This window comes from Eubalaena glacialis, chromosome 5 (assembly GCF_028564815.1).
Source record: "Eubalaena glacialis isolate mEubGla1 chromosome 5, mEubGla1.1.hap2.+ XY, whole genome shotgun sequence".
Lineage (NCBI taxonomy): Eukaryota > Metazoa > Chordata > Mammalia > Artiodactyla > Balaenidae > Eubalaena > Eubalaena glacialis.
The window spans coordinates 115,918,587-115,931,844 of record NC_083720.1 but is presented as its reverse complement, the minus strand read 5'-3'; the positions used below and the strand labels follow the sequence as shown (position 1 = coordinate 115,931,844).

The window sequence follows — 13,258 nt, the reverse complement described above, 5'->3', positions numbered from 1 at the left end:
ATGAAGTTTAAGGCAGAGAATGGCACGAGATAAGCCAAGATCCAAATTACTTGTATATCATAATAAAGAACCTGCCTTTATCCAGAAGAGAATGAAAAACTATTTCTGCCCCATAAATATTTGCTGAATGAATGAATGGATCAGTCCCACTGGAAATATTTACTTGTTTCATAAAAGAGAAGTAGTGTCATATTACTAAGTCATAAGTCTAGTCAAAATAGCAATATGTAAAAATGCTCCACTTTAAAATCTTATTCAAGTTGATTCTTTGACTTTGACGTCTTAAAAATTTAAATGCTAAACTCTAGTTAAATTCACACTCTAATCCATAGGAAAAAAGAATAATCTTGCCCCCTAAATTTATTCAGTAAATCTATGATGGAAGCAAATCAACTTCAAGGAAAGGTCATTTGAATACTAGAGGCCCACTAATACATCTTGACAAATATGAAAGACAACACCTGGTATTCTCTTCTGTAACTGATTAATAAAAGCATCATCCTTTCCTATTTAGTGCTCGATGTGGTCAATATATAAATGACAAAAAAAGGTGATTAAAATTTCACTTTTTTATAGGATCAATATACAAGGTCATTTCGATCTTGCAAACTAAATAAGCCAACTAAATCTTGACTGTGAGAGTAAAAAAGCAAACTCCAGCACCTTTCAAAATGATTAACTATGTCATTAATTCCATCCAATTTGAATATCACATTCCTTAAAAACTCCCTTTTCCTATTACACATTTTAAGTTATTTAAAGGGGAAAACAAACAAATTAACCCTACCTGCCTCAAGCCAAATCTTGACTATGTTAGGCAAGTTTTAAACAATCTAGATATCTTTCCAGACACTGATCAATTACATGATTGAAAGATGCCTTAAGCCACTATTTCCAGTTTAAGGTTCTATATATGGCTTAGTGTTTAAGAGCTCAGGTTGTAGATTCCCTGAGTTTGAATCTCAGCAACATTACTTGCTCAGTGACGTGAGCAAGTTACTTAGCCTCTCTCTCAGTTTCATCATTTATAAAGTGAATATTACAATAGCACAGTCCAATCTGCTATAACTTATATCTTTGCCTTGAATCACCTCCTACAAGATTGTTAAAGAGCAGAATAATGCAGGTATAGTGTGGAAGTGATGTTGGTTCATATGTAGTTTCTTCCAAAAGAATTAAAGGGAAATTCTTCACAATACATTAAGATCTGAAGAAAACATGAAAATTTACAGAACTGCTTTCCTTTAATGCAAATAGTGCTTGGTTTAATGATTGCAAGAACTACAGCTGGCCCTTGAACAATGTGGAGATTAGGGGGGCCAACCCTCCCTGCAATCCAAAATCCACATATAACTTATAGTCGGCCCTCCATATATGAGATTCCTCTGCATCCTTGGATTCAACCAACATGCATCGTGGATTACCGTAGTACTTATTATTGAAAAAAATCCACATATAAGTGGATCCACCCAGTTCAAACGCATGTTGTTGAAGTGTCAACTGTATTACGCTTTTCCCACAACATTAAGTATCTGACAATCTACAAGTAAAGATGAAGAAATGCAAAGACATTTCCCCCTGATTTAAAACAATGAATTAATGAAGAAAGCATCAGAAGCTAAAAAAACAAAAAACAAAAAAACCGGATCTACATCTCAAAGAAGGAAGCACAGGTTCCAGGTTTAATACCACAAAAGTGACTGTGATGCTAAGGTGAAAATATCAGTAGAGACTTAACCTTGCTAGTATTTTCATTAAGGTTACTGATTTTGTTAATATTCTCGTTACAAAATTCCAGAGGTTTTGAATGGGGCACCTCATTCCTATTTTTACCCCCGTAAGCCCTGTTATTTTTAGTCCACTGTTGTAGAACACAAGACATTTTGGCAGAAAGACCTACACCTGATTGTGAGAACTGTAAAAAGTAAATGCAGTTAATACACATTTAAAACGGAACCTGGCACATTCAATAAATCTTAGCTATTGCTATTACCTACTGTAACCCAAAATAATGAATTAACTTCACCTCAAAAGCACACCAATTATCAATATATTTTCCCCCAACCTCAAGAGCCATAGATCATCTCACCATCACTGAAAATTAAAACTTACCACCCAAAAAGTTTGAAAACAGATTAAGAACCATAAGCCCACCAAATGTTTTAGTAAACTAACAAAATAACCCACTCACACTTCTGGCCACAGGCACTGTCTCACCCATGCACTGACAAGAAAGTCACCTACAGTAAGGAAAATTATTCTGAAATGCTTTGGATTTTGTGTCTGCTTGATACTTATTAATTTCACAGTAGTATTATCTAAGAAAACAAGTTGGTGATACTGTTAATAATAATTTTATAATATCTTTATATAATTTTCTTTAATAAGTAATATTTTCTCCATTTTAGATACCAATGAGCCTCATTGGTACTTACTCTGTTTCTAGAAAAGATTTGTTGATATCCCATTTAAACTGATTAATTACCATATTACTATCAGGATTGACTTTTTAAGTTTCATGTATTAACATCAAATCCACACTTTCAAAAAAATACTCTGTGTAAAAAGTTTTATATGTGTGTGTGTGTTCATAAGCTCTGAGATATAATGATTATTTTTATTCAAGATATTGAAGCCCAGGGACTTCCCTGATGGCGCAGTGGTTAAGAATCCGCCTGCCAATGCAGGGGACACGGGTTTGAGCCCTGGCCCGGGAGGATCCCACATGCTGCAGAGCAACTAAGCCCATGCACCACAACTACTGAGCCTGCACTCTAGAGCCCGCGAGCCACAACTACTGAGCCCGCGTGCCACAACTACTGAAGCCCGCATGCCTAGAGCCCTGCTCTGCAACAAGAGAAGCCACCACAATGAGAAGCCCTCGCACCACAGCAAAGAGTAGCCCCCACTCACCCCATAACTAGAGAAAGCCCGTGCGCAGCAACGAAGACCCAACACAGCCAAAAATAAATAAATGAATAAATAAATAAATTTACATTAAAAAAAAGATACTGAAGTCCAAAGATGATGAAGACTGGATTCAATTAGGTACTATATATAGAGTTTAAGATAATATATTTATATTACTTTATGAGAAAAGTATTTTCACTAGAAACAACAAAATCTACATACCTCATCAGAGGCCATAGCTTTAAGAGATTTACTATAGTTTATAAATAAAAATACCACACCACTTAAGTCATTATTCATGAACAAAGATCCTATTAGGCAAGGTGAAAATTTTTTTCAGTTCTCAAGCAATAGATTTACCTCTAACAAAATGTAGTTAATGGGCTTCCCTGGTGGCGCAGTGGCTGAGAATCTGCCTGCCAATGCAGGAGACACGGATTTGAGCCCTGGTCTGGGAAGATCCCACATGCCGCGGAGCAACTGGGCCCGTGAGCCACAACTACTGAGCCTGCGCGTCTGGAGCCTGTGCTCCGCAACAAGAGAGGCCGCGATAGTGAGAGGCCCACGCATCGCGATGAAGAGTGGCCCCCGCTCGCCGCAACTAGAGAAAGCCCTCGCACAGAAACGAAGACCCAACACAGCCGAAAATAAATAATAAATAAAAATTTTTTTTAAAAAAAGTAGTTAATTGAGACCTCATCAGTTTTTCATCTTTCTGTAAGAATCTATAGAGAAAATCCAGCCCCTCACCTCTCTCTAAAACTGTAATTTTTATAGAACATAAATTACTAAATTAGTCTGCTCAAGAGAAGTCTAAGTAAATGCAAAAACCCAGGTGTAACAGACAGCAAAACACTGAGCATGAACATCAGATAGTTACATAACTTTAGAAGTCATTTGGTGTCTAATTTCCTACCCAAAGCAAGAATCCACTCTGTAATATCCCCAATATGCAAACTTCTAAAATCTCCAGCAACAAGAAATTCTCTACTTTACAAAGCACATTTCAATCACATGTATTATTCTGGGACAAATCCAATTAAATCTTTGAGGAATCAAAACGGATACACACACATCAAAAAAGTTTTAAAATCTAAAACTCAGAGTGTTTTATGAAATTAGTGTAATCAATTAAAAAGAGTTTGTGTACTCTCAACAGTGTTTTCCTTTGTACCATTTCCTTTTATTTTGTTTTTTACTTCTTATGTTGTCCCAACGGCTTTTAAGCCAAAGACTCACTGGAAATATACTCACAGGTAGGTTTCTGAGTATATACTCCATTAGATGAGAGCATATGAAATACTAGAGTAAAAGAGAAAAACTACTTTAAGAGCACATTATAAGAGACTATTTTGAAAATAATGAAATTGCTCTTCTTAGGGGTAAAACAGATATTGAAGTAACTCAAAATTATATAATGAAAAATGCAAGCTGCCTGACAAGTATCTTCATAAGAAATAGTCAGAAAATAATAAAAGAAATATGTATTAAGGTTTTAACAACATACCTTTTGCAGAAAAGAATAATAGATACTAGACTTCCTAATGAATGTAATTTATTTAATGAGGAGATTAAGGCATTTCCATTTAATTTAACAAACACTTTTAAAGTACCAAGAAACACTGAAAAGTTCTGGAGGTACAAAGGTAAACAAAACAATTTATTGTTATCTAAGTAAGTACTATAAAACCAAATGTATTCTGGACATTTTTCTTGCAAACATACAAAACTATTACAAATATTTTAAAGAATCTACATATGAAAAGAGATAATTTATAATATAAAAATTAAATATATTTCATTAGTTCAGCTAGGTCAGTATGAGAAACAAAAGGTATGAGAAACAAAAAGCTTACTCAGTTTCCCTTTCTATGAAAGGGAACAACAAAAAAAAATTCTGAATTTTCAGTTCCCAAATGATTTCCCAGTTCAAAATGGACATATTCAAAATAGAAACAAGACTGCATACCTGCAGGGGCCTAAGTTAGCAATTCTATCACTTCTAAGAAACTATAAGTTATTAAAATATACCAACTCACCCAAATATCTTTTAATTTTCAACATTAACAAATAAGCTAACAATATCTACCCATGAGCTATATAAATGTTCATATACTTTAAACCATTTATTCCTCTTCTGGAAATTTCAATGCACAAAGATGCCTACAGAAGCATTTTAATAGCAGCACAAAAACAAAACAAAACAAAACCATTTACTCAAAAGTTATTAATCTTCTCATACACTGAAAAGTACAAAACACTGATGAAAGAAAGGAAAGAAGATCTAAATAAATGGAAATACATTCCATTTTTTTTAACAGAAATTGACGAGTTCATCCTACAATTCGTATGGAAATACAAAGGACCTAGAATAGCCAACACTCTCGAAAAAGAAAAACAAAGAGGATATACATCCCTATTTCAAAACTTACTACAAAGCTACAGTAATCAAGACAGTTTGGTACTAATGTAAGAACTGACATATGGATCAAAATTAAGAGTTCAGATAAATCCTTACAGTTATGGTCAACTGATTTTTGACAAAGATGCCAAGGCAATTTAAAGGGAAAGAACAGCCTTTCAACAAATGGCAGTGAGACAAAAAGATGAATTTAGACCCTTATCTTACCCTTCTTTCACATCATACAAAAATTAACTCAAAATAGATCATAGGCCTAAATGTAAGAGCTAAAACTATAAAATGTCTTGAACACAGGATGTAAATGTTCTGAAATTAGATTGTGGTAATGCTTGCACAACTCTGGAAACTTACTAAAAATCACTGAATTACATACTTAAAACAAGTGACTTTTATGGTATGTAAATTACACCTCAATAAAGATGTTTAAAATCAAGTCACCTCTAAAAGTGACAATGGCTATTAAATAAACCCCAAAATAAGAATGAAGTAGTATATTGCAGAGCCAATAGGCTAATAATGACTATATAGAAACAAAAAAATTATAAGGTTGGAATATGATGATTGTAACTATCTAAAATTGCAAATACTACAATAATAGCAAATAGTTATAATTGCACTTAATGTGCTACACATTATTTTAAGTGCTTTACAAGTATTTACTCATTTAATCCTTTCTACAATATAGTTTCCCCATTGTAGAACTGGGGAAACCAAGGCACAAAGAAGTTAAAAAAACTTGTTCAAGGACTTCCCTGGTGGTCCAGTGGTTAAGAATCCGCCTTCCAACACAGGGGACGCGGGTTTGATCCCTGGTTGGGGAACTAAGATCCCACATGCCGCAGGGCAACTAAGCCTGCGTGCTCTAGAGTCCACGTGCCACAACTAGAGAGCCTTGCGCACCGCAACTACTGCCCACGCGCCACAACTAGAAAGAAGCCTGCGCATCGCAACGAAGAGCCCACACACCACAACGAAAGATCCCACATGCTGCAATGAACATACCACAACTAAGACCCAATGCAGCCAAATAAATAATAAAATAAATATTTTTTAAAATAAATAAATAAAAGAATTAAAAAAAAAACTTGCTCAAGATCGCAACAGGGGGTTAAGAGAGTGATTTTTTTTTCTCTTTACACAAATATCTTTAACATTACTATTATATTATTATGCATTTGAAAAGGAGAGTAGTGGACATCACTGGTTGCCTATCCAGCATCCACTCACTCTGTGAATTTCTTACCCAGATCTTTGTGTATCCATCCCTCCCCATACAGCCCAAGTACTTTAGAGGAAATTGACCCCATTCTTAGGTACAGCAGTTGGCCCTGGTTTGCTTAAGCCAATCAGCACATTTCAATGGCCACAATCATTGCTTCAGCAGTCCAATCAGGACTCTTGTTTAGAATGTTAGGACAGAGAGGCTCTCTCCCAAGAGATCTGAACAAGAATACATATGGCCCCAAGTACCACTGGCAGCCATCCTATTACCATGAGGGGAACAGCAATGGACTAAAGCTGACATTACAGAAAGGCAAACAGCAACAGAAAGAAACTGGTCTTTAATATTATTTCCTATAAATCTTGCCCTACCTTTGGACTTCCTGATAAATGAGCCTATAAATCCTTTTTATTGTGTTTAAACCAGTTTGAGTTTTCTATTATAACATGAAGTATCAATACAAACTGATATGGAGGAGAAGCCCATGAACAAGCATGTTTCTAGAATAGACTACTCAACCTTTAAATTATGATGTCAGGTATTAAGGAGGAAATAATTCTAGATACACACATCAAAATAGAAACATGATGAATGATTACCTTTCTAATAAATGTTCATATAAAAGCTTGAAAAGAAACTGCCTGCAATTTTATGTCCCACACAGTATTTTTTAATATTTTAATTTGACATTTTAAATGTTATTTTTTTTAAATCTAGATTTCCAATTCTTCCCAAAAAATCAAAAGGTTCACACGTCACTGGGCCCATGTTACTGCAGGACAACAATCAGCTAAAATGGAACAGTAGATGCCCCACAAGTATACTCTCTGCACAGTCAATACAAACGGAACCTCTGTATGATCTGCTCAGCTTCTATAGGTGTTAAGAGTTTGCACCATTAATATCTCGCAGAACCTGTATCAATGCCACATAATGAGTAATGAAAAATTATATTCCATCTTCTAATCTTTAACTCTTTTTTTTTTTGGCCACACTGTGTGGCTTGTGGGATCTTAATTCCCTGACCAGGGTTTGAACCCCGACCATGGCAGTGAAAGCACTGAGTCCTAACCACCGGACTGCCAGGGAACTCCCTAAGCTTTAACAGTTTAATTAAAATGGTACAGTTACTTTTTGAAGAAAAAAATTTCATGAAAACATGTATCTGTCACCAGCCCACGGGAAACACTATTCTTGAATTAAATAGCATTGAACACCTATAAATACCTGGTGGAAGCCTTAAACTCAGCAGTGAGTTCCTGAAAACATGCCAATATAATTATTTGGGTCCAAAAGTTGACAAATTACTTTAGCATACAGATGGAGACAAAATAAAAATGGTTTTAAATTGCAACAAGAAAAACGTAAAGTTGACCAGAAGTTTGAAACACTTGAATACACAGGTGTACTATTAATCAAAACTTACCTATAAAACAGATTTGCAAAAGAAATTACAAGAAGGGTGGTAAATTCCAAAGAAATTTATAACAGGGACTTCCCTGGTGGTCCAATGGTAAGAATCCGCCTTACAATGCAGGGGACGGGGGTTCGATCCCTGGTCAGGCAACTAAGATCCCACATGCCGCGGGGCAACTAAGCCTGCCCACCACAACTACTGAGCTCGTGCCCCTTAACTAGAGCCCATGTGCTGCAAGCTACAGAGCCCACGTGCTCTGGAACCCGTGCGCCACAACTGCAGAGCCCATGCACCCTGGACTCTGCGCGTCACAACTAGAGAACAGAAAACCCACACGACACAGCTAGAGAGAAGCCTGCGCACCACAATGAAGAGCCCACATGCCAGAGCAAAAGATCCCACATGCCTCAGGGAAGATCCCGCGTGCCATAACTAAGCCCTAACGCAGCCAAAAATAAAATAATAAATAAAATAATAAATCTTAAAAAAAAAAAGAAATTTATAACAGTGTAAGGTCAAGGTACATTAGCAAAGTTGGAGGCAGCACTTTGTAAAGAAAGAACTCTGAAGTTATATGGCTCTACTACCTCTTACTATTTGGACAGCTCTCAGGGAGGGGAGGTTGTTTAATTTTAACAGTACAAACTTTATGGTTTAAAGTAACTAATATATAATCAATAAGAGAGAATCGGTAGCATACAATCTATTTTAATAAAATGCCTGAAAAGTAGGAAAAAGTTATGATAGCTGCATATATATATAATAAATACATATATAGCATAATATATAATATATATAATATAATAAACTTACTAATGAAAAATCCAATGAAGAAAGGATAAAGGAGGAGCATGCATGAGGATTCAGTGATACTGGTAATATGCTGGTTCTTTAAGTTAAATAAAGTTTCACAGGGCTCATATTATAATACTTCATTACTTATACATGTCACACATTCTTTTGTCTGTATCCTATTTTTCACAATTTTAGACATTTTAATCCAATATACTGACTGTAAAAAAACTTAATAATCAACTTTCTGCATCTACATTCTGAGTGAAAAAACTGACTGAATAACCTGAAAAAAAATTTTTTTTTACTTTTAAAGTCTTTTTTTTGAAAGCTATTTGAATGGTCAATAAGAAGATATGAAAACTGAACAAGGTTTCAGCATTCATATTTAGCAGGACCAATGATTTTTCTGCCCTTACATTGGGGAAAGCTATGCCTAAGCTATAAATATCTGCTTAGGGAAGCAAACAACTCTACATCAACTCAAGAGACAGATGTATTCCTAGAAGGGTTGTCATTCTAAGAATCACCAATCTGCTTCACCTTTCAGGCTCTCAGTTTCCTTAACTATATAATGAGCTCTATGTATTAAACACTTAATGAGGGAAAAATTTAAAAACATATGTAAAGCGCCTGGCCCATTGCCTAGCACATAGTAAATTGTAACTTTTTTTAAATCACACTTATTATTAGTTAATGTAACTTCTTTCTTTGAGTAGAATTGAGACTAAGGCTGATAACTATCAATTAGAAAATATTTAAGTGCAGCAGTACTAACACTGAAATGGTCTAGTTTACCAGATTCCCAAGATTTTCAGTTCCCAAGATTTTCAAAAGACTGGCCAAGACCCTTGATATCTGTAGGAGCATGAAAAGTTTTGTAAGGGAGAAGGGAAGGAAAAGAACCTAATCCTCTCAGCAACTTTCTCTGCCCTACATGAGAGGAGAAGGATGGTGAAGAGGAAGTGTAATTGAACAGATTTTCCCTCTCCTTCTACCCAGACACCTACTGACCTGCAAACATGTAGCTATGAAAGACTTAACCAGTCACCTTAAAATCTCTACCAGGTGTACAGTTCTAGGCAGCATATGAACGAACTATTACTACAGAATTTGGATTTTCATTAATGATAAAATGCAAGTGCCTCATGTTCGGTCATCCACCTCCACAGAAGACATTCTAAAGAACAGAGGAGTTGGAATCCTCCTTCTGTCAGAGGAATGTTGTGTTTCACACACAAACAACTAATGATGGACTATATCCCTACCACAGATTTCTCTTTAACATCCAAGATACATGAGGTTTAAAAAAAGAAAAAGAAAAAAATTGAGAAGGAAAGTTTTCAAGTCTATTTGGAGACAAAGGGATACATAGATTTGCCATTTACCTCCTTCAGATTCACAAACTTTTGAAGTCCACATACACGCAAGATCCCCAAAATGTTTATAACTGTTGAAACTGAATGATAGACACCAGAGTTCATTAAACTGTTCTATTTTTGTGTATACCTGAACATTTCCAAAATACACATAATTTTTAAAAAATGTATACGTGTGTGTATTTGTATAAAAACTCCCAACACAACAAACTGGTAGAGAAATACCAATTGTTCAAAATTTTCTTATTCCATAGGTAAGTGAATTTCATCAAGCTACTTTCTCATTCTAGAAGTTGTACCACAGGTGACCAGTCCATTAATAAAGGTCTAGTTAAGGAAATAATTAACTGCCCTGAATAAAACAAGCCTAACCTTGAAAAAATAGAGGCAAAGGGGAAAGGTAATAAACAGTTATTCAACTATTGCACATTCATTGCCCATCTGTTATCTTCTAACACAGGTGAATAGGTGGAAGAAGGGGAAATATCTAAAGGCCAAATTTACTTTTTATATTTTACGTTGATGGGCAACGGAGATCGGAATAAAGAAATCTAAAAAGTCTCCATTAGAAATGATAACCATTTCTAAGACTAGAGAAAAAGGGATGTATCGCATATCCACCTTTTAAAAATAACATTCATAGCTCATAGTAGTATAACCAGCAACTTCCAATGACCAAATATGCTTTGCTGATAGACGTGAATTCACAAATGAAATAAAGATTATACTATATCTGCTGCAATTCTTTTTAAATTGCCTTTCAATATTCACAAGATGTAACCCTAAATTCACTCCAAAATTTGACTTTTGTTAATTATGTCTAAAAATAAAACTAGTCAAAATTAAATATAAATGCTAACTTTGCAACAAATTAATCTTTCATCAGCCCTGTGAACAAGAATTTTCTGTTCAAAATTTATGGCAAAACATAACTTAGGCAGACTCGAAAGAGTAGGTAGGACATTATTTCTCAAGTCCAAAAAAAGGTCAAAAGAACTTACTTAAAATGTCCGTAAATGCACACTTAGATATACATCCCAAGGGGGAAAAAAATTTATAGAATAAAACTCCTCCACTGGAATCCTCCATAATACTTACATAGCAACAATTATTTCCTTAGGACCAAAGTGATCTGTTCACTTTCTCAAAACCTGGAGCATCTAAGTTTACCTAATTCCCCTTACAAGAAATTGTTTCATTTAGGTCAGCAGAATTTTGTTTCTATCATCAGCCTGAGTGAAGCACATGGTTCCAGCGCTAACGTCTTGTTCCCCAACCCACTGAGAAGAAGATATGCTCGTGAAATAGAGATCTACTTACCAGGTTAAAGACAGTTTCTACAATATCCCTATTGGATACTTCTCCAACTTCAACCAGCCCCGTCAACACGGCAAATTTCATTCTGATGCCCCTGATAGGGAGCCCTGGTTTCAGAGACAAGGCACCCCCTTCGGCAGGGGGTTCTTCTCCTTTCCCTCCACCTCCTCCGTCATCACCTGTTGGCGGGGAAGGGGCAATACTGTCTTCACTGGCCATTGCGAGTTCACGATAAAGGACCACTCGGAGTCACTCTGGGACAGCAGTCGCTGCGCTAGTAATAAGCACACAGACGCAACGCAAAACGGAAAGGGTCACTCTTCAAGTTGTGGAGAAACCCCAAAAGCAGTTGATGTGGAAAGTCCTCGGCGTCGCCTTCCTCCTCTTGGAGAATATTTGTCCAATGTCTCTCCCCGAGGCTGACAACAACGCCAAACCCTATTGGAAGATTAAATCAATGTTAAATAGGCTAGGTTTTGGTTTAGGGTTTTTCGGGGAGAGAAGGGAGTAGTTAGTGTCCGTCAAATAAGTTCCTCAAAGGACCCCGCTACCAGCCACCCGCTTCCCCGCGCCTTGAGAAGCGGGGTTCTGAGCGAAGGCGGGTTCCAGAGGCCCGAGAACAGGTTCACTCCTCCCCCACACTCTCGCAGGTTCCAGGCGCAGGGCAACCTCTCCTCACAGGTGCACGGAAAAGGAAGCTGTCGCTGGGAAAGGGGGTGGGGGGGGTCGGAGGAAAGCAGGGGTCCCCAAGCTACCCTAGAGGGAGAAAGTTCCTCCTCACCCAGACACTCCGGACTCGTCCTTGCCCCCCGCCAGGCAGCCGCGAGACGGAGGTGGCGGCTGAGATCCAGGGCAGGAAAGGGCGGGGGAAGGGGGCGGTGATGATTCTCAACGCTCGGCCCAGGGGGAGGAGTGGAGCACCTCTCGGGCACCTGAGGTTCGACGGGCAGAGGAGGGGTGGTGTGTGTAGTGGCCAGAAGGGAGGGGAGTCCCGGCGGCTACGACGAAGAGAGGAGGGAGGAGAGAGAGGTCAGTGCACCTGATCGCAGCCTCCAAGTTTCCCTAGTCCGCTCCCCGGGAGTCCGCGGCTGCACAGAACTCCATGGCTTCCTGGCCCGCCCCACCCCACCCCACCCCTGCGCTCAGCCTTTGCAAAATCAGCCGCTGCCGGCGCTGCGGACGCCGCGGCTGAGGCTGCTGCGGGCGGTGAGGATGCTACTGCCACAGCTTGCCCCTCCCCGGCTCGCGCGGCTGTCCGCGTGCCCACTGAAGCTGCTCCCCGCCGCCATGACAGCGCCGAGGGCGGCCGGGCGCGGCGTGCGCGTGCGCGAGCGCGAGCGCGAGCAAGCGGGAGCGAGCGGCCGGGCGGGCGCGAAGGCGGAGGCGACCGCGCGGCGGCGTGGGGAAGCGCGGGCGGCCCCGGGGGCCGGAGAGGGCGGGGGCGCCGGGCGCGGGGTTGCTGGTAGGACAGCGTAAGAGGGCTGGCGCGCTACGCAGGTAGCACCAGGTGTATTCCCGGCCCGGCCAGAAAAGACCTTTCTTTTCAGAAGCCGACTCTTCCCCCACCTCCCACTCCCCGACCTGAGAAGGTGCTTTGGCAAGTGCCGAGGCGGTGATTCTGACGCTCCTTCTGTTATTAAGTTACCGTAGGGCCTCCTGGCGCGGAAGGAACTCGCCCCACGTTGCCAAGGTGTCTTGTTGGACTCGGAGAAGGACACCTGAGGGACCGTTACGAGCTAGAGAGGTGGCAGCTCCGGTGCCAGCGGGGCTGCTGTCCTTACCTAAGGGAGCAAAGAGTC

General features: G+C 38.9%; 1 protein-coding gene across 4 annotated transcripts in view; it reads right to left on the bottom strand.

Moving 5' to 3' along the window:
- Positions 1-12,562, bottom strand: part of LRBA (LPS responsive beige-like anchor protein) — a 776,641-nt gene extending 764,079 nt beyond the window's left edge. For 2 of the 4 annotated variants that reach the window (XM_061192551.1, XM_061192553.1), the window contains exons 1-2: positions 12,241-12,556; positions 11,463-11,897 (exon numbers count right to left, since the gene is read on the bottom strand). In XM_061192551.1, coding sequence (XP_061048534.1) covers positions 11,463-11,678 — 216 coding nt within the window. In that variant the 5' untranslated portion in view covers positions 11,679-11,897; positions 12,241-12,556. Of the gene's footprint in view, positions 1-11,462; positions 11,898-12,240 lie in introns of all 4 variants that reach the window. The other 2 variants (XM_061192552.1, XM_061192554.1) reach the window with 2 other exon arrangements.
- Positions 12,563-13,258: the final 696 nt, after the last annotated feature.